The sequence below is a fragment of the Ahaetulla prasina genome, chromosome 7 (assembly GCF_028640845.1).
Source record: "Ahaetulla prasina isolate Xishuangbanna chromosome 7, ASM2864084v1, whole genome shotgun sequence".
Taxonomy (NCBI): domain Eukaryota; kingdom Metazoa; phylum Chordata; class Lepidosauria; order Squamata; family Colubridae; genus Ahaetulla; species Ahaetulla prasina.
This window is the reverse complement of record NC_080545.1, coordinates 80,653,085-80,675,615: the sequence shown is the minus strand read 5'-3', so window position 1 is coordinate 80,675,615 and position 22,531 is coordinate 80,653,085. Positions and strand designations below refer to the sequence as shown.

Genomic DNA, 22,531 nt, shown 5'->3' with positions numbered 1-22,531 from the left:
CATTGTCCTCATGAGAAACTTATATACAGGTCAGGAAGTCATGGTATGGCCAGAACTTAGCAGAACAGTCTGAAACATCAATAACATATACTACATTGATAACATTACTTTGATAGCTGAAAATACAAAGGTTCTTCAATCCCACTACTAAAAGTCAAATGAGAAAAATGATACTAAAATTAAATTCCATGTGGTCCACTTTGGGAGGAAAAGTTGAGTGGTGCAGTGACCTAGAGGTGGAGCTCTTGCTTCACAATCAGGAGGCTGTGAGTTCGATCCTAGGTAGAGGCAGATATTTCTCTCTGGGCACAATGAGAATGCTTTGAACTCTGAAGTGGTGACAGGCAGGGCATCCAGCCAGTAAATGCTCAGCTCCATTTAGTTGCCCCAACTCCACCCTGATGCAAGGTATTATGGGGTCATTAAAAGACTCTTTGGGATGAAAAGTTGGTTTTTAAAGAAGTAGGATAGGAAGCATATTGACACCTTTGAACTTGGGTGTCAGAGAAGACTACTGTGAACATCAAGGTCAGCCAAGAAAACAAAGTGACGGATCATTGAACAAATCTTACTTGAGGCACAAATGACCTAGCTGAAATTATCCTATTTCAAACTTGTTATGCTCAGCTCTCTGGAAAAGGTTGTAATGCTGGGAAAGATAGAAGGAAAGAGAAGAGAATGATCAACAGCAAAATGGATAAATTCAGTTAAGGGTTACCAAGTGCACTGTTGGAAGATTTGAAAGTACAGATTAAGGGTAGTTTTTTGTAGAGAAGATTTACCTCTGTGGTTGCTAGGTGTCAAAAATGACTTGATGGCACATAATGAATCAGTCAATCAACATTGCATACACGCAACACTGGCCATAATTTGCAAAACAAGACACTCATAAGTTTTCTAATTTTTTGTCCAGAATTTTCTATTCAAGGAAGTATTCTTTCAATTACTTCAGATGTATTTAGCCCTTCATGTGTCTTAGTGCATTAAAATTAGATGCATTTAATCACCATTTTCTTAAATCATTTCTCAGTTGATGTGACAGCCAAGTGCTAAGTATTAGCATATTGTTCTCAGTTATGTCCTGGTAGAATTCTGATTGTTGGATAAGGACAGACGTGAACTATTAATGTTAAACAATAAATTGCTTTTTTTTTCTAATTAAAAAAATATTTAATAGCATAAGACGCTGAGCTTGTTGATCGAAAGGTCGGCAGTTCAGCGGTTTGAGTCCCTAGTGCCGCATAACGGGGTGAGCTCCTGTTAGTTGTCCCAGCTTCTGTCAACCTAGCAGTTTGAAAGCATGTAAAAAATGCAAGTAGAAAAATAGGGACCATCTTTGGTGGGAAGGTAACAGCATTCTGTGCACCTCTGGCATTTAGTCATGCCAGCCACATGACCATGGAGATGTGTTCGGACAGCACTGGCTCTTCGGCTTTGAAACGGAGATGAGCACCACCCCCTAGAGTCGGGAACAACTAGCACATATGTGCAAGGGGTACCTTTACCTTTACATTTTGAAGTTGCTTTGTGCTATTTCTTACTTTAACTTATTGTGTGCCTCAGCTATTATAATCACAGAGACACCCCCATACTCATCCCAACCCTCGTGTTTTCTGTTCGTATATAGTTACTTCTCAATTTATAACTATTCATTTAGTGTCTGTTCAAAGTTGCAACAGCACTGTGACTTATGACCATATTTCATACTCATGACCATTGCAGCATCCTCATGGTCATGTGATCAAAATTCTGATACTTGGCAACTGGCGTGTATCGATGATGGTTGTAGTATGATCCTCTTTTGAGACCTTTTCACATGCAAAGTCAATAGGGAAGTAGCTTCACTAAACGAAAGTGTTACTAGCTTAACAAGTGCCATGATTCACATAACAACTGTGGCAAGAAAGGTCATAAAATGGGGTAAAACTCACTTGACAACTGTCTTGCTAATCAATGGAATTTTTTGACTCAGTTTTGGTTGTCAGTTGAGGACTGACTACCTGTGCTATTCATATTCTGGTATCATAAAAAGGCCCCCTGTAGGTTGCTTTTGAGATATTCTGAAGGGTTTTCATCAATTCTGGACTTCTGTGACCTGTTCCTACTTTAATTCTCCTTGGCTACACTGAGTTGCCTGAAGTCATTTAGAATTAGTGTCTTTAATTTAATTTTAATTAAATAAACTTTAGATTATTTTCCTTTAATTTAATCAATCAAACAAATGGCAGAAATAATTATTTTGCATCCTCACTGGAATGCTCCTGGTACAGAAAGGGTTTCATTTCATGGAGTATAACTGTTACGCCAGCCGTGTGCATTGTTCTACCTTATTTGTACCCTATGACTATCATTAAGTGTAGTATCATTAAGTGTTAAATTTGTACCCTATGACTATCATTAAGTGTTGTAAGTGTAGTACCTTGATGAAGGTATCTTTTCTTTTAAGTACACTGAGAGGGTATACACCAAGACAAATTCCTTGTGTGTCCAATCACACTTGGCCAATAAAAAAAAAAATCTATTCTATTCTATTCTTAAAGGGACCAAACTTTTCACTGCTTTTGTAGTCTCTTTAAACTGTTAGATCAAATGTTGAAAAACTTAGCAGGAAAATATAGAAGCCTCATTTACCTTGTGGTCAGATGTTGTGTACACTGTTGTGATTTATCACTTGCTACATAAATACTCATTCATATTTGAGTCTGAGAATAAAATACAGATTGGAGTGTAGATCTAGATCAGTCCTTTTAAGCAGCTTTTCTCGCTGCTAAATTTCTTCCCTTAATTTATTTATTTTATTTTAGGAGAATTATATTGCCGCCTATTCACACATGGTGACTCAAGGCGTCTTACAGAATATAAACCTCATATAAAAACAATAAAACTAATAAAATAATATATAAATTGATATAATAAAATCACCCCCCCTCCCCGCCCCGGCAACAGCACCTCACACAAGCCATTTTATGGGCTCCATCCCAATCTGCGTTTCCCAAGCCCTCTGACAGAACCAGGTCTTCAGCACCTTCTGGAAGATTGCTAGAGTGGGGGCCATTCTAATCTGTGGGGGAATGATGTTCCAGAGAGAGGGAGCCACCACGGAGAAGGCCGTTCTTCTGGGTCCCACCAGGTGTATCTCCCTAGGGAATGGGACCCACAACATTCCTTGCCTCCCTGCCCTGGTCAGGTAGATGTGACTGGCAAGAGATGGTCCCTCAGATAACCAAAATATACTCTATATGGAGATCCACAGAATAGTGCATTTAACCCTGGATTTAAATGTAATTTAAAGCAATCATAGAAAGATGTACATAACATATATTAATGTTGAATTGAATATCTTTGATTGAAACCAGTGCTTAACTTTATACTGTTGAATTTATTACTGTACAGCAGTGGTCCTCAACTTTGGTTACCACACCATTAAAAAAAGATGTTTTGACTCTAGAAAGAGTACAGAGAAGAACAACCAAGATGATTAGGGGACTGGAGGCTAAAACATATGAAAAATGGCTGCAGGAACTGGGCATGGCTGGTCTAGTGAAGAGAAAGACCAGGGGAGACATGATAGCAGTGTTCCAATATTTGAGGGGCTGCCACAGAGAGAAGGGGGTCAAGCTATTTTCCAAAGCACCTGAAGACCAGACAAGGAATAATGGATGGAAACTGACCAAGGAGAGATTCAACCTAGAAATAAGAAGAAATTTTCTGACAGTGAAACCAATCAATCAGTGGAACAGCTTGCCTTGGGAAGTTGTTGGAGCTTCATCACTGGAAGCTTTCAACTAGAGACTGGACTCCCATCTGTCAGAAATAGTGTAGGGTCTCCTGCTTGAGCGGGAGGTTGGATTAGATGACCTACAAGGTCCCTTCCAACTCTGTTATTCTATTCTATTCTATTCTATTCTATTCTATTCTATTCTATTCTATTCTATTCTATTCTATTCTATTCTATTCTATTCTATTCTATTCTTCACCACCAACCTCCTTTAAATACCTTTTGTGACAAAGGACCATGGCCACGAACATCCAAGACTTAATTCAAGACTTAAATCATAATATTTCTTCAAGTCTTTATGGACCCCCTGTGACATCACAATTCCCCAGGAGCCCGTGGACCACAGGTTTAGAACCAATGCTGTCCAGCTTTTGTTTAAGAATCACACAGGATTGTTTTTGATCCTCAACTAAGTGGTCTATTTTGTGTGAAGTTCCTGTAAAAGTTCGTTTAGCTTTCTCTTACCTGGACGAAGATGTAGGCTCTGTAATCTGCCTTTGCATTCGTGCATGTTTGATGAGATGTTCTTTTAAAGCATTTTGGACTTCTGCTGGAATGTCCGGGGAAGTGTGGCTGATTTTCATCGCTGCTTCCAGGATATTTTTTTGGGGCTTCCCGTTTTCTTTAAGGCTTTCTTTTTTCTCGTTGGTTTCCAAAAACTCAGGGGGAACGGGGATGGTGCTCTGAGGGATGCTTGTTGTGTCTGAAGCGGTGGGTTTGCTTCGCCACCATGGCCAACACAACTTCCAGAAGACGAAGAGCGAGACCAGCAGCAAGGCGAGCCCACAGAAGCTGACGACAACCGCGAGCAGGCTGACAGAGATGTCTGCAAACAAGGGAGGAAAGACATTATTTGAGTGGCTTTAATTAATTTGAATTGGTAGATTAATTCAAAATGAAATTGGGTCAATTAGTAGATTAGTCATGTTATAAGGCAATCTGAGTGCTGATTTAATCAGCTGCAAGTTGAGCTGTGTGTGTCTGTGTGCATGCGAGCCCGCCTCTCGCATGGCCTGGTTGTGAATAGGCCATGGCCTGGTAATGGGTCGCAGTTGTGTGTTATTGGGGACCCCTGATTTAGCTGATTGAAGCCATGGTGTTGCAACGCAAGCGCTTCCTTTTTTTTCTACATGCATCACATCACCCACACCTCCCTTCTTGACCACATCACAATGACACTATTCGACAACATTTTAATGTGGCGCCAATTACAGAGAAGATGAGACAAGGCCGGCTCCGCTGGTATGGACATGTCCGGGGAGCAGCACTTACTTTTTTTTCTTTTTTTTCTTTTGTCACAACAGTATACACAAACAATTGTCATAGATAAAACAACATGTATTGAAGAAAATATATAAGTAAAAATATGCATCAATAATATTAATTTGATATAATGAAGGGAACAATAGGACAGGAACGGTAGGCACTATTGTGCTCTTATGCACGCCCCTTATAGTCCTCTTAGGAATGGGGTGAGGTCAATAGTAGACAGTTTTTGGTTGAAGATTTTGGGATTTTGAGTAGAGACTATGGAGTCAGGTAGTGAGTTCCAAGCATTAACAACTCTGTTACAGAAGTCATATTTTCTGCAATCAAGTTTGAAGCGGTTGACGTTTAGCTTGAATCTATTTTTTGCTCTTGTAATATTGCGATTGAAGCTGAAGTAGTCTTTTATAGGAAGGATATCGCTATAGATGATTTTGTGTGTTAAACACAGGTCATGTCGGAGTCGACGGAGTTGTAAATTTTCTAATCCCAGGATTTCAAGTCTTTTGGTATAAGGTATTTTGTTGTTTTCGGAGGAGTGAAGGACTCTTCTAGTGAAATATTTCTGGACTCGTTCTATTGTATTTATGTCAGAGATGAGGTATGGGTTCCAGACGGATGAGCTGATTTCAAGAATAGGTCTGGCAAATGTTTTGTATGCTCTGGTTAGTAGTAGACAGCCTACCAACTAGAAGTCAACAGCCGGCGACCTCGCAGGCGCCCAAAACAGAGATGGCAAGATACCATCAACAGAGATATGCAAGCTGCAGGCCTGCACCCTGGAGACGCAGCTGACCATGCAAAGTGGTGTTCAATGATCCAAGAAGCAGGCCCTGCACTTTCGGGAATATGATAGGAAGAAGAAGAAGAATCAGATCATACATATTATGCATAAACACATTCACACTTTCATCGCAACATGACAACTGTTTTCACCTTTGTGATGAAAAGCAACAAGATCCTGATGATGTGCTGCTTAAACATATAACGTAATATTACACCAACTTTGAAGTGCAAGAAGAAAATATAGGGGTGAATTGTCCCCAGTCTTCTAGACCTTAAAAAAAAGGATCTGATCTAAAACTTTCTGCCCTTTTTAAAAAACCAGCAAATGCACCTCTGGTTGGTCCCAGAGTGGGGTGGAAATGGAGGTTTTGCAATATCCTTCCCCTGCCATGCCCACCAAGCCACACCCACCAAGCCACACCCACAGAACCAGTAGTAAAAAAAATTGAATTGCACCACTGGGATGGAGAACAGTCACAAGTCCCTTTTTTTTCAGTGCCATTGTAACTTTGAACAGTCATTAAATGAATGGTTATAAAATGAGACTTCCTTGTATATAATAACTATTGAAAAATAGTAAAAACTATAAAAACATTCTAAGAACATAGAATCATAGAGCTGGAAGGACCTCAGAGGTCTTCTACAGAAGACTTTACACCAGGGATGTCAAACTCAATTTCGCTGAGGGCCGAATCAGGGTTGTGTATGACCTTGGGGTGGACCAGGGTGAGCGTAGGCAGGGTGGGTGTGGTTAGATCAATGTCACTCACGTTGGAGGTACCTGTGGTGGCCTGCCAGTGAAAATGTGCTCACGAGCTCCGTTTTCGGCTGCAATGGCCTATAATCCTCTGCCAGAAAAAACAAAGCTCAGGAGGGCTGCAGGTGGCCCTCCCGAGCTCCGTTTTCACTGAGAGAGGCACCGTGGGCCGGTCTTTTGCATTTTTTCAGGGCGGCCCCGAGGGCCAGAGCTAAGGACCCCATGGAAGGGATCTGGACCCCGGGCCTTGAGTTCAACACCCCTGCTTTAAACCATTCTAGTCAAATGGTTGTCCAGTCTATTTTTGAAAACCTTCAGTGATGGCGCACCCATGACTACAGGAGACAAGCTATTCCATTGATTAATTATTGTCACTGTCAGAAAATTTCTCCTTCCTCTTCTGTTGGATCTCTCTTCATCAAGCTTCCACCCATTCTAAGATGTCTTTCATTTTAACTGGTGGAAAATCATGGGAGAAAATTGGCTTGAGGGCCAGAGATCTCAGGACCATCTCTTCTGGATGGGAAATACTAGTTTCGGTTATTCAGTTTAAAAGAGGATGGTTTAGAATTCCTTCCCTAATGTTTCTCAAATTAAGGGGAGGTCTGGAAGCCGAGTTCCGTGGTAACGTCCCTTGTCCAAATGGTCCCTCTCCTGCTGTGATTCAGAAAGTTGATAAAAACCCATTTTTAGGCCTTTGGGTACTAGTGGCTTACTTGCAACACTATTATCGAGGATGGAGTTGGTGGTTGGCATTTTTATGTCATTTTTATTGCTTTATGATAGTTTTACGATGTTACGATTTTATTTTTCTATTTTTACTGCTGTAAGTGGCTGAGCATTATTTTCAAGTTGGCAGTATACATTTCTGAAACTAATAAATAAACACAGTGATATTTGTGATTTCCCATTTTGCCTTGAAAGTAAGAGTGGAGGGTTTTTTTTTTATTATTACAGTGGAAATGTTGCTAAAATGCTGGCGCCCAGACCAGTATTTCAGTCAGAAAAGCAATTTTTGGCTTTTGAAAAAGTAGAATTACAAGATGTTGAAAAGGTTTCAACAGTGACAATTCTAACGGATGATTGCAGCGGCATAACAGGTTTTTCTGTCCTGCATATAACCTCTTAAAATAAAGAAGAGCGATGCAATCATACCAATGAAGTTTGTGCAGTTCTTTCGTTCTATCCAAAAACTCAAGAGATTTTCTTTAATAAGAAAAATGATGGCATGTAGAGTTACCATAGTTGGATCGAAAAATCCCCCATTAGATAGCCACAAAGTATCACAATTTTGAATTCTTCTTTGCTGCCATCTAATGATCATCCAGAACTAATGCAATTGGTCCTTGAGTTACAACAGTTCGCTTAGCAACTGTTCGAAGTTACAACGGCACTGAAAAATGTGGCTTATGACCATTTTTCACACTGATGATCGTTGCAGTATCCCTATGGTCACGTGATTTACATTCAGATGTTTGACAAGTGACTCACATTTATGATGGTTGCCATGTCCCGGGGTCATGTGATCCCCTTTTGCAACCTTCCCACAAACAAAGTCAATGGGGAAACTTGATTCACTTAACAACCATGCTACTAATTTAACAACTGCAGTGATTCAGTTAACAAATGTGGCAAGAAAAGTTGCAAAACAGGGCAAAACTCACTTAACAAATTTCTCACTTAGTCCCATATATGTTGGGCTCAACTGTGGTCATAAGTCAAAGTCTACCTGTAATTAATTATAAGTATAGATAGTCCTCGAATTATGACTGTAATGGAGCCTGCCTATCATAGTCATAAGTCATGATAGTCATAAAACTGGTTGATCACATGACTGACTTGATTTTACAACCTTTTTTACAGCAATTTATAAGCATTTATAAGCATTTATAAGCAAATGCTGTGGTCATAGAGCAGCACTGCGGTTGTTAAGCAAACCAGAGCTTTGCTGTGGGTCCAGTCCAAAACTGGAAGCACCAGTTTTCAGCAAAACTATCATAAAATGTCATAAAATGTGTTCATGTGACTGTGCCATGCTATAAATAGAGATTGTGGCTCTGTTATCAAGCACCTGAAGTTTGGTCACATGACTATGGGGGCAGCATTGGAACTTTAAATCCAAGTCATAATTCGCTCTAAGGTAGGTTTGTTGATTGGACAACCATTTGTCTGAAAAGGTATAGGGTCTCCTGCTTGACCAGCAGGTTGGACTAGAAGACCTCCAAGGTCCCTTCCAACTCTGTTAATCTTTTTTAAAATGTTGAATGGTTTCTAAGTGACCGTTGTATATTGAGGACTACCTGTAAGTGTCAGTGGCATAAAGACTTCTCTAAAATATGAGTGAATGAAGCACTAAGGTAGATAGATAAAAGGACAGATGGATAGACAGATAGACGGATAGATGGATAGAAGGATGATAGATAGCCAGATAGCTAGATAGCTAGATGATAGATGGATAGATAGATAGATAGATAGATAGATAGATAGATAGATAGACAGACAGACAGCTTCCCTGTCCTTTACAGCCCTCTCTAAGCATTTAACAGAGTCAGCATATTTCCCCCAACAATCTTGGTCCTCATTTTAGCAACCTCAGAAGGATAGAAGAACCTGGTGAGATTTGAACTGCCAAATTGCAGGCAGCCAGCAGTCAGCAGAAGTAGCCTGCAGTACTGCATTCTAACCACTGCGCCACTGTGGCTCATAACTTTATTGTCACTTTGAATGTACAGTAATCGGCATACATTACAATGAAATTTCATTGCATGCAGCTCTCAAAGGGTCACCCCCTCCAATGTACACTACATAAACATGACAAAATAAATAAATACAAAATTACGCGTATACCCACACATATTATATGACTCCAAAGTTCCAATGTGGAAGCAGCCATGGAGTCTTGTTTTTAAGTAATGTGTTGAGAATGTATAGAATCAATAGTCAATGCTTTCCTATAGTAGGGTGGTGATATAACCTGCCCCAGATGCTTCAGTTGCTTTCTTGCTTCTTTTACAGTTATATGAAGAGCTTAACCCAAGAAATGATGGCCATAAATCATGCGCTGCTTTATAGGGGAAAAGGTATCCTCGCTTCACAGGTCATTTCCTTCTAGCTGAGCACAACGGTCAGGAGTACAGAGCATCTGGTACACAACAGGAAACAACAGTTCATCCCTCCACATGATACCAAAGTGAATGATGATGCAATAATGGCACAAACTGTTTTCTAACAAAAAGTAAATCCTGTTTCATGCTCAGCAGAGGACAATAAAAGGAAGCCAAAGCCTAGTAAAAAAGTAATGGAAACAAAAAAAAGGGGGTGGGGAATTAAGGGGGGAATATTTATTTATTTATTTGTTTGTTTGTTTATTTATTTATTTATTTTGTCACAACAGTATATATAAGCATTGACATGTAACAACTATATAATATATAAGCATATATATGAGCATAAGTATGTAATGACTATATTAATTGGATATAACGAAAGGAAACAGTAGGACAGGAACAGTAGGCACGCTTGTGCTCTTATGCACGCCCCTTACAGACCTCTTAGGAATGGGGTGAGGTCAATAGTAGACAGTTTTTGGTTAAAGCTTTTGGGATTTTGAGAAGAGACCACAGAGTCAGGAAGTGAGTTCCAAGTGTTAATAACTCTGTTACAGAAGTCATATTTTCTGCAATCAAGATTGAAGCGGTTTACATTAAGTTTAAATCTATTGTTTGCTCTTGTATTGTTGCGATTGAAACTGAAGTAGTCTTCAACAGGAAGGACATTGCAATAAATGATTCTATGAGTTTAACACAGGTCCTGTCGGAGGTGGATGAGTTCTAAGTTTTCGAAACCCAGGATTTCAAGTCTGGTAGCATAAGGTATTTTGTTATATTCAGAGGAGCGGAGAACTCTTCTTGTAAAATATTTCTGGACACGTTCAATTGTATTGATGTCTGAAATGTGGTATGGGTTCCAGACAGGCGAGCTGTATTCAAGTATTGGTCTAGCAAATGTTTTATAAGCTCTGGTTAGTAGTGTAGTGTTTCTGGAGAAGAAGCTACGTAAGATTAGGTTAACAACTCTTAATGCCTTTTTTGCGATGTAGTTGCAGTGGGCTTTGGTACTTAGGTCATTGGATATGAAGACTCCAAGGTCTTTGACTATATCTATATTGGTCTAGCAAATGTTTTATAAGCTCTGGTTAGTAGTGTAGTGTTTTTGGAAAAGAAGCTATGCAAGATTAGGTTTATTATTATATTATAATATTATATTATATAATATTATATTATATTATATTTATATTATATTATTTTTATATTATATTATATTATATTATGCACTCAACTTTGGTGGGAAGTTTGGTGGGAAGGAGCACTGTCTTCCCACGTGGACATCTGCTGTCAAAACTTGATGATCTCTGATAATAGTTGCACTAACATACTGTGGAATCATGCCTTCCACTGTTCTCCTTTATAGGACAGTAGAAGAATTGATTATCCAATCAACAAGTAAGGGTGTAAATATTTACCTACTTTCTTTTAGGTTGCTTGTTAATAAAGCTATTTTAGGTGATGTTTGTCAAAGTTTGAAATGCTGTCTAGTGGTTTTGGATAACTCTGTACAGAACTAACTCTGTACAGAAAGGATATTGTCATTCTTTCTAGGACTCCTATAACAGGGGTCTCCAACCTTGTCAACTTTAAGACTTGTGGACTTCAACTCCCAGAATTCCTCAGTCAGCAAAGCTGGCTGAAGAATTCTGGGAGTTCAAGTCCACAAGTCTTACACAAGTCTGGGAGTTGAACTCCACAAATCTTAAAGTTACCAAGGTTGGAGACCCCTGTCCTATAGGATTTATAAAAGCAATGGAGGCTCTTGTTCAGTATTGCAAAGAGAATAAATAACCAGCACCATCCAAATTATACTTTTTAACCAGGAAACCAGAGCCAATTTGGTCTAGTGGTTAGGCCCAAATATGCTTTTTCAGGAGGCATCTGGAGGCAATCTCTACAGACCTTTAGCTATACAATTTGGGATGGACAGCCTTTGAATGGTGTGGGAGTAGGAATGGATTTACAGAAGAAAAATTGCAGACTACAGGAACCAGGAGCACTACTCAGGTGACCCTGAGGACAGAGATAAACCTCTAAGTGCTTCAACGACCCTCTAAGGTAAGGTTCCCCTTGCACATATGTGCTAATTGTTCCTGACTCTAGGGGGCGGTACTCATCTTCGTTTCAAAGCCGAAAAGCCAGCGCTGTCTGAAGACTTCTCCGTGGTCATGTGGCCGGCATGACTAAATGCCAAAGGTGCACAGAACGCTGTTACCTTCCCAACAAAGGTGGTCCCTATTTTTCTACTTGCATTTTTTACGTGCTTTTGAACTGCTAGGTTGGCAGAAGCTGGGATAGGTAATGGGAGCTCACCCCATTAAGCGGCAGTAGGGATTCGACCTTTTGATCGACAAGCTCAGCAACTTAGCCACTGAGCCACTGTGTTCCTTCCAACGACCTTCTAAAAGGATGCAAATGACCAGCTGTCTGCAAGGAATATAAATCCCTCCATTCCAGGTCCTGTCACACCTGAAGAAGCTTCTGGGATGAGAAATATCTTCAAAAGAAAAAACAAGAAAGTCCTGTTGTCTTCTGAAAAAGCATCTTTGGGACAACTATGACCTGGAGGACTGAGAATCTCTACAGACTTCTAGTGGTTAGGGTTTATACATCCAAAATACTTAAAGGGCAATGTATGTTCTCAGTGTGCCTGATTAATGCGTACTGAACTGGAGTAATTATAGAGTTTAGCCAGAAGGCATCCTTAACAATTAGAGTACATTTATATCTCTCTTGTCCTGAAACTACAATTAGGCTTTTCTCATCTTGATGGTTATAAAGCTTCTAAGGTCATGAAACCTAAGCATCAACAGATCCTAATGAATGCAGGAGAAATTATAAATATATCAAGAAAGTAAATCAGAATCAAACTCTTGTAGATCAGAAGGTCTTCCCATTCATGAAAACATTCTTTTTTTTTACAAATCTGTTCCATAGCTTGCTGACTGACATAGAACCTTGCTATATGAGAACAAGAGAGGTTACTTTAAGACAATTCCTCCCCCAGACAAAGAAGCTAGACAGAAAATTATTTAAACCAACAACCAATAGTTCCATATATTGCCCAGTTTCCCTACTTTGTCAGTTAGGGTTGATGACTCTCATGTAAACTATTCCTGGATATGTTTTCTCCTCTAACAAACATGGATGGGTGACCCAGTGGTGGGTTTCAAATTTTTTTACTACCGGTTCTGTGGGTGTGGCTTGGTGGGCATGGCATGGCTTGGTGGGCGTGGCTTGGTGGGTGTGGTAGTGGAAGGTTACTGTAAAATCCCCATTTCCTCCCCATCAGCTGGGACTTGGGAGGCAGAGAATAGATGGAGGTGGGGCCAGTCAGAATTTTTACTACCGGTTCTCCGAACTACTCAAAATTTCCGTTACCAGTTCTCCAGAACTGGTCAGAACCTGCTGAAACCCACCTCTGGTGTGACCCATTTTTATATGTGGGCATAAATGTGTGAATAGCTGTATGCTGATATTGGCAGAAGACTTTCATTTAGGAAGTAATCCTGGTGGAAGTGCTTTCTGAATGGGCCTGCATTCAGATGCATGGAGAGGTCCTTGGTTATGCTGAGTCTTTGAGAAATAAGATGCTGGGGTTGTGCGCGTCAAGGGATGCTTTGAAGCAGTTTTCCCAACAATCCATCTGCATGGACTTTAGGCTACACTACAACTATAACTACAAGATAATTATTTGGGGGAGGAGAATTGTTTTAACTTTCTTTTATGTACATATATCCTATTCCATTGTTTGGGGATGTTGAGGATAAGAATAATAACAAATAAATGTTGATATATTGTTTTAGAATGATTAAAGGACTGCACAAACATTTTCCCCTCTAACTCTGAAAGGTATAATAAAGCAGAAGTGGCATTTTAATTAAAGCCACATAATAACAAAATAAAGCTGCCTTTTGTTTGCATCAGATCATAAACGTTATCTATCTATTCCAGGATTAACTGTGTAAACAATTGGCAATGCTTCATATCTCCGAGTGGTGTCTGTTTGCTGTATGATAATGAAACAATGTTGAAAATATCAGAATTTGTGGGGGGTTTCGTGAATTTTTTTTGCAATCTCATGGATGATCCTGGATAGTCTGGGAAAAAAGCCATTGTACCAAATCACATAAGAGGCCAGAAAAAGTAATAAAGTATATTTTGGCTTGCAATTAATCTCCAGAGTTTTAGCCCAACAGTCCTTCAAGACAAGTAAACAAATGTTGGACATGCCAGGAAGAGAACAAGATATGTTTGCATCAAAGCTGAGCTATGATTCCACCCCAAACATAATGAATTTAAAGAAGAGATACATGATTTTGAAACAGGATTACCTGGAACACACTTTGGTTTCTTAGCAACTACAATATATTAATGGGAAAAGATGGTGAGTGGAAATATTGTGCCAAACCTATCAAAATACTTGTATTTTGATCACATAGTACTTTTGGGCTATTTTTGTGTCTTTACAACTTAAATGGTACTCTTCTATCTGTAACTTTACTGACACATGGACAGCTAGTGATTGCAAATATTAAACACATTAGCCACCATCCTTTTCCCAGGAAAAAGGAGCATACTAATTGAATATTAATCTTTAGAAAATGCAGAGATCGTCTGCAATCGGGATTGCTTTTAGTTAGATGCTTCTTGTATAACTGTGCTTATATTTCATCTTTTCTTTGGGAGCTCAAGGTAGTTAGACAGTAAGCTTCCTTTTTTTTCCCCGTTTCATTTTTTCCAGAGAAATAAAATTTTGAGAGGTAGATGGGTTGATGTTCCAATGCCACCCAGTGAACTCCACAGTGAAAGCCAACTTAAACCTCTTGTTTACTTATTCCCAATCTACCATTGTAACTGCTACAATAATAAGTTTTTTCCAAGGCAGAGTCATGGAGGATTGTACATTATTTCTCTTAAAGCTTTGTGAACACAGTTTGGACTACAGCTAGAGGATTTTGGTCAATCTCCATTTTCCAAATCACTTATCAGAATTTCAGGGCTGATAGGGAGGACGCTAATATTTAAACATTCTCATTCATGTCAAAATAGCCCCTAAATCATGTGGAGCAATTAATATGTTTAAGTCGACAGTGACAATATGTGTGTCTCATGTGTTACCTCAAATGTGACAGAAAATTGCCTGGACTTTGTCCTAAATGCTGAAAGATGGATCTACTTGTAGGTTATCCTGTGGTAATAATGATCGGGATATAAGCTCTTACAGAAGTGAGGTGGGAATAATGATCGGAGGCAGGGGGGAATGGAAAGTAACATTTATTTCTGACTCTGTACAATGACAGCCCCCAAAGTTATGCTGACAGAACCTTGACAGGAAGTTGTTGTCAAGATCAGTAATTCAGCAGCTGGAAACTTCAAGTAAAAATTGTTTCTACCTGGATCACAGTAGACTTTTGTACAAGCCAATCTAGCTACCTGACTGAAACAGACTTGTAAATCAAGGCAGGAACTTGCAAATTGAATCATATGGTTTCAAATTGCTCTGTAGTTTTTGAAGCTGTGTGAGGGTTCTGGAGTCCTTCTGGGAAGGTTTACAGATACAATACTGCACAACTTTACTTTCATGTATGGAAGACCCTGAGGGAAAAGCAGAGAATGTGATAGGTTCTCTGACACCAACAAGCAGGTGTCAGAGGGGGTGGGCTGCTGGGGGTACGCAGGGATTTGGGAAAACCTCTAGCTAAGATTCTGTGCAGTTCAGAGAACCACCCAATCCCACTCCTGGCTGGCCCCACCCACCCACCCTGCCCCTCCCCTCCCCTCCCAGGAGTCCCCACGTGGCCCGTTTTGGATGCAGGTAAGCGCAGGGCACATGCGGAGGCTCAGAGAGGGCGAAAAAAGGGCCTACCGGAAGTTTGGGAAGGGCAGTAATGGGCCCGTTTCCAGCCTCCAGAGGGCCTCTGAAGCCTGGGGAAGCTGTTTTTGCCCTCCTGGGGGCTCGAGAAAATCCTCCGGAGCCCGGGGAGGGCAAAAATGCTCCCCCCTGCCATGGTGCAGGAGGCCAAATAGACCATGCCCACCCTGACCACGCCCACCCAGCACCCCGGCAGAGAACTCCTTGCTAAAATTTTTGAAGCCAACAAGTATTCTGAAGAAGCTTCTTAGATGAGAAGTGAAATGTTTTCAAAGGAAAAAAAAAACCCAGGAAAGTCCATTTGCCTTTTGAAAAGCACCTTTGGGACAACCATGACCTGGATGATTGAGAATTTGAGTCACATCTTTTGAGAATCCAGCACTGCTTTAGGCTTCATTTGGTTTCTTAGCTGTCAGCTTCAGCATGATCAACCACAAGCCCCACTGATGCCTCTGCTAATTAATTAACATAGGTTTTTGTCAAATCCCATACCAGGGGAGGAAGTCCTTTTAGGAAGAAATTTTCTGATAAATTATATTATATTGCGGTCATTTTCCAGTGATCACATGCAACAAAGTTATTATACTATCCCATAGGGAAAGTGAGTGGTCTTTCTTACTTTTGCCCAAAATACATCAAACGTTACAAATGCACACTTTTGTCAGGTTAACTCGATCTCTAAGGAAAAGAAGGCAAGCTAATTGACCAATATTCCTATCTTTTGGACCAGAAAACCTAGTGATGAGAGGCAGCAAACAAAGCTGCCTTTTTAAGGATAATTGATCATATTTAACAGAATAACAGAGCAGAATAACAAAGTTGGAAGGAATCTTGGAGGTCTTCTAGTCCATCCCCCTCCTCAGGCAGGAAACCCTGGCCTATACCATTTCAGGCAAATGGTTGTCCAATCTCTTATTAAAAACTTCCAGTGTTGGAGTATTCACAACTTCTGGAGCAAGTTGTACCACTGATTAATTGTTCTCACTGTCAGGAAATTTATCCTTAGTTCTAGGTTGCTTCTTTCCTTGTTTAGTTTCCGTCCATTGCTTCTTGTCCTACCCTTAGGTGTTTGGAGGATATCTTGACTCCCTCTTCTTTGTGGCAACCCCTGAGATATTGGAACACTGCTATCATGTCACCCCTAGTCCTTCTTTCCATCAGACTAGACATACCCAATTCCAGCAACCATTCTTTATGTGTTTTAACCTCCGGTCCCCTAATCACCTTTCTCTGCACCCTTTCTAGAGTCAATTAGAAAAGTATTTTAAAGTGTTTCTTTTTAAAATGAGTCTGAATACTTCATTTATTTACTTATTTATATCCCACCTTTAATATTTTTACAAATAACTCAAGGTGGCAAACAAACACCACACTGCTCCTTCCTCCTATTTCCCCCACAACAACAACTCTGTGAAGTAGAATAGGTTGAGCATGATTGGCCCAAAGTCACTGAGCTGGCTTTCATAGCTAAGGTGGGACTTGAACTCATTCTCCTGATTTCTAGACTGTTCTTTAACCACTAGACCAAACTGACTTTTCTTATTTTCTTTTGTATTGGGTTAGTACAACTTCGGATAACTTATCTTTGGACAATTTGCAGATTGCTCTCCAGTTCTTTTTTTGCATTTCTGCTATCTCTGCATTAAAAGAATGGGCAGAGGTGGTTGTTTTAAAAATCGTTGTGGTGAAGCTCTTGAAATTATTCACTTAAACCAAACCCAGGTTAATAACTTCTAAGGGAGCTATCATTCCTGCTGTTTTTTAGCTTCATGCAAAATTGAGCATATACATATGTTTTGATGCTTCCCTACTATAGCCTAGGAATGAAACTTTTTCAATCTTGGATTTACAAATTCTTTGAATCTTGAAATTCCAGATAAGATTGATTCATTCATACTGGCCTATCATTGTTATTTTTTTCATTTTGAACATTTTTCTGGATGTTACAAAAGATAAAATGAAGGTTTGGAGGATTGTGGCCTTTTTTTTTTTTTTAAAGAACTGGATTCATCAGATAGCAATAGCAATAGCACTTAGACTTACATACCACTTCATAATGCTTTACAGAACTCTCTAAGATCCTTGTCTAATGAGTTATGATGAATTATGAATTTACTAATGGTTAGTGAAGTCTGACAGAACTTAGATTAAAATATGAATTTTGGAAGCGGTTACTATATAATTAAGGATGGAATAGTTTTAACAGACTTTTTCCTTGAAGAATCCATCAGTGAATTACCACCCATATTCAAATATATTACTTCTGCATGAAACGGTGGATTGAATAGTATCCAACTGAATGATAGAGTCATAAAGTCACCATCAAAACAGCTTTTTTCCCCATATCCACAAAACTGACTATTTTTCAATCAACATATAACAAAGACCTGATTTATTGAGAATTAATAAATAAACGTTAGAACTGAACTTTAACAGTTTTTAAAGAGCAAATCCAAATTTTAAATTGGGCCTGGAAATAAACTGGCAAACAATATAGCAGCAACAATAGCTCATGTTATCCTAGGCCAGTATTTCCCAACTCTAACAAGTATGAGCTTCGATGCTGGCTAGGGAATTCTGAAAATTGAAGTCCAGACATTTTAGAGTTGAGAAACACTGTGCTAGACCTTAGCCAGTTGCTCTTTGCACTTCATTCATGGCAGCTCAACATAAAGGATTTTCACTTTTCTAGTCTTCTTTTATCGAGAGCCTGTTTGCTGTAGAGTTTTAAGGCACCATGCGAAAAACTGAGAGATTGTGAGTTTTAGTTTTGTTTTAGGTAAGCTGGGTGACTCTGTGAGAACCCTAGGAAGAAGGCTTTTGGAAAAAACCACTTCCAAAAAGTGAAAAAAGTAAGTCTTGATTTTTTGAAAGCAGTGTTCTTCAACCTTGATAACTCTTAAGATGTGTGGGCTTCAATTTCCAAAATTCCCCAGGCAGCACTTCTGGGAACTGAAGTCCACACATATTAGAAAGTTGAGAAGCACTGCTCTAGAAAATAGAAATAGCGAAAGAAATTTAAGACAAGTCTGCATCACTGGTAGAGTTTAACCTGACCAAAGTGTTCTGAGCTTCCCCAGTTTATTCAGAAAGGAGACCACCAATGCCTTTTACTGGAATGTGTGACTATTTGAAGCTGGGAAGAGTTATAAAGTTAAATCTCTAATTTGGAAAATGTTACATCTTCTGTAGCCATGTCCAGCAGTTTGGCTGTTGCCACACTGAATAGCAAATCTGAAGAGTTCCACTTACTTTCACCCTGTGGAACGAACTTCCCCTCGGACTTCGACTACTACCTGACCTTAGGACCTTTCGCCGCGAACTTAAAACCTATTTATTTCGTATGGCTGGACTAGCTTGATTTTTTATCTTTAGATTTTAATTGAATTCGATGGGTCTTTTAAATTTTTATAATTTTATAGGGGTGTAAGTTATTTTAATATTTGGGCTAATTTAATCAGTTTTTTAAGGGTTGTTTTAATTATTGTGTATATTTGTATTTTACCTGCCTGTTCACCGCCCTGAGTCCTTCGGGAGAAGGGCGGTATACAAATTAAAATATTATTATCATCATCATCATCATCATCATCATCATCATCATCATCATCATCATCATCATCATCATCATTATTATTATTATTATTATTATTATTATTATTATTATTATTATTATTATTATTATTATATACATGTAAGCAGTACTCTTGGACACAAGTTTGATCCCGGATAATGCATGAATAGAGTTCCTAAGAACTCCATAAGCCATAGGGTAACTTTCAGAGGAAATTCAAACTTATCTACAACTGTCCCAAAGGTGTTTTTTTTTTTTTCAACAGGCAACTAGACTTTCGGTTTTTACTTTGAAGACATTTTGCTTCTTGGATGAGAAGCAAAACATCTTCAACTCTGAAGAGCTGAAGAAACTTCTTGGATGATAAGCAAAATGTCTTCAAAGAAAAACCAGAAAGTCCAGTTGCCTCTTGAAAAAAAGCACCTTTGGGACAACCATGACCTGGATGACTGAGAGTCTCCATAGACATTTTTTCTACAACTGGAAATCCACCTAGAGCAGTTGACTGTTTAACTATAACATCTCTGTCTTATTAGCTCCAGATTTAGCTCATATGCTCCCCTCCTACCCCAAAATTACCTATAACTCACTTGTATGTATACCTATTAGCAACAAACAGAGACAGGCCCTTTCCTAGCTCTTTTTTAAAAAGCAAGCTACCGGAACTGGAATATTCTACGTGCAAAGCATGTGTCCTGCCTCTGATCTATGCCCTCCCTGTTCTAGATTGGGGAGGCATCTGGCTGGCCACTGCTGGAAGCAACATACTGGACAAGATAGATTGCTGCCTGATTAATCAATGCTATTATTCTGACCTTATGAGATGCAATGGAAAACAAAAGGAAATACCCCTCCCTCTTTGGAGAGGAGGGCAAGGACACACAAATCCTATCTCCACAGACCAATGGTCTCTTTCTCTCAGTATCTGTCTGTCTGGCTGTCTGTCTGGCTGTCTATCTGTCTCTCCCTATCCCACAGGACATTTTTCTCCCAATAACACATCAGAAGCATTCCTGCTGGTTTCTGCCACCTGTTGCCTTGCATCTAAGTTTGGGCAGCCCTGCTCAGAAGATCTCAGGAGGAGCAAAGGAGCAGGGAGACTAAATGCATAGGAACATCCCCATCCCTATATATAGGTCTTTCTAACCTACGTGGAATGTTCCTTTCAATAACAACAACAACAACAACAACAAATCTGACAGCAGAAATTTCATTTAGAAGCAATCTCTTATCCTTTGCAATAAAAACATGAAGTCCACCCCTTTTTGATCCTCAATTGTTTGAAACCAAGAGGGAAAGATAACCACAAAAATGTGTCGGTCTATAAACACACAACCCCCCAAAAGTAATTTCTTTCAGAGCTGGTTAGCAAGAGGCAGAGCCAGGGATAAAGAAAATGTAAGGTAGAAGACGCAGGTTTAACCCAAGTGGCTACCTTGCCCAAGGCTTGTTGTCTGGCGAATGAGCGATTGTTATCACCGCGGAGAAAGAAAAGCCAAGGTTTATTCTTAGAATTGGCCCAAAGCAACCCTAAACAATCTTTCTGGGCACATAAAACGTGCTTCCAAGACAGCCAAAGACACTAGAAATGGACTAACTAGTGGAGGATAAAAAAACCGAGCGTAACGTCCGCAGCCCCCAAACTTCACCAAGTCTTTCCCCCTTGTTTCTCCCCGCGATCGTTAGAGAAGTGGTGTACGGTTTCCTGCCTAAGCAGAGGGTTGGACTAGAAGACCTCTAAGGTTCCTTCCAACTTTGTTTATTCTGTTCTGTTCTGTTCTGTTCCGTTCCGCTCCGCTCCGCTCCACTCCACTTCCATTCCAAGTCGATCGCATCTTTCCCCCGACTCTCGGGTGACTTGGGAAGTGAAGACCTCTCGCCGGCCAACATGCTTCGGGCTGAATCCGGGGTTTCCTGGTCCCTGCCCATGATCCAAATCCATCCGCGAGCCCAAACGTTGGAGGCGCTTCGCCCTTTGCCTTTTCCCTCTCCAGGGAGAAGAAGAAGGCAGGAAAGAGGCGAAAACTTCAACCTTTTTCCCCAACGCCCACACAACCCCGATGCCATTAGTTGAGGAAACCTGTCTCTCTCTCCCTCTCTCTCTCCCCCCACGCCTCTCTGCGAGTCCTCCTGCCTTTTGTCAGCAAACCGCGAAGCGCTCGCCCAGAAGGCGGACGAGAGGAGACGAGAGCAAGCGGGAAGGAGGAGGAGGAGGAGGAGGAGAAGAAGCTGGGACGAGCGAGCAAGGGAGCTGCTACTCTACCTGTGCGGCTTATACCTTGGTTGGAGGTCTCCAGAGGAAAAATGCCCGAACATTTCTCCAGTTCCACTTGGCCACCCAAGCACAGCTCGGAGATGATCTGCAGCGCTTTGTGGCACAAGCCGCTCACCCCGTCTTCCTTGGGGAAACTCATCTTCTCCAGCGCTCTTCCACTCTCCCTCTCTTTTTCTTTTCTTTTCTTTTTTTAAGCCTTCTCTTTCCTCCTCTCGATCTGAGCCATGCTTCTCCCGACGGACAAAGGACGGCTTCCCCTCCACCTTCCTGCTCTTGGATGGTTACCGGGGGTAGGACTGGAAAGAGGCATCTCTCACCTCCCCACCCCGTGAAACCCGGAGAGTTCCAGCTTTCAAGTCATCAGTGCGAAAGGAGCGGGAGGAGGAGGAGGAGGAGGAGGAGGAGGAGGAGGGACGAGGAGCAGAGAGATGTGCTTAGCAGCAGCAGCAGCGGAGGAAAGAACAGTCCGATCCGCACGTTGCAAAGTGAGTCGAGATTCCCCTCCGAAGAACAAGGACGCCTAACTGGGGTGGAAAAGGCTTTTAAAAAAAAAAGCCACGGGGACCAAAAAATAATAATAATCTCACGGCACTTAGCAACGCCTTTTGTGCCTCGAGGGCATGGGTAGGCAGTTGGTCCAATGGCAGCAGAGCGCGGCTGCTTGGGAGGAGTACAGGTGATGAGCGCGGCGCCCGGTCCAGGGAAGCCCGTCGAACGGGATCCGCTCGCGCTTGGGGGAGATGGAGAACCGGGGAGGGAGGGGGAGCCATGCAATGCCTGGAGGGTGTGGGGAGGGGTGAGAATTGATGAACCCCATCGCGTGGAGGCGAGCGGGTGGTTCAGCTTATCCTCTCGAGACGGTCCGGCTCTGGAAAAGCTTGAGATGCAACTCGTGGCGCAGTGATGGACACGGGCAGTGGGGAATTACGGGGGTGGGGGGCTGGCAGAAAGGCAGCACCTTATATCAGTGTTTGCGTGGGTGGAAGAGAGAGACGAGAGAGAGAAAAGAGAGAAGAGAGAAGGAGAGAGGGAGAAAGAAAGAGAAGGGGAGGGAGAGAGGAAAAGAGGAGACAAGAGAGAGGGAGAAGAGAGAGAAGGAGGGAGAGGGAGAGGGAG

General features: G+C 40.9%; 1 protein-coding gene across 1 annotated transcript in view; it reads right to left on the bottom strand.

Moving 5' to 3' along the window:
* SYT10 (synaptotagmin 10) overlaps window positions 1–21,790 on the bottom strand; it is a 63,900-nt gene extending 42,110 nt beyond the window's left edge. The window contains exons 1-2 of the mRNA XM_058191503.1: window positions 21,404–21,790; window positions 4,244–4,604 (exon numbers count right to left, since the gene is read on the bottom strand). Of these exons, the coding sequence (XP_058047486.1) occupies window positions 4,244–4,604; window positions 21,404–21,554 (512 nt within the window). The 5' untranslated portion in view covers window positions 21,555–21,790. The remainder of the gene's footprint in view (window positions 1–4,243; window positions 4,605–21,403) is intronic.
* Window positions 21,791–22,531: the final 741 nt, after the last annotated feature.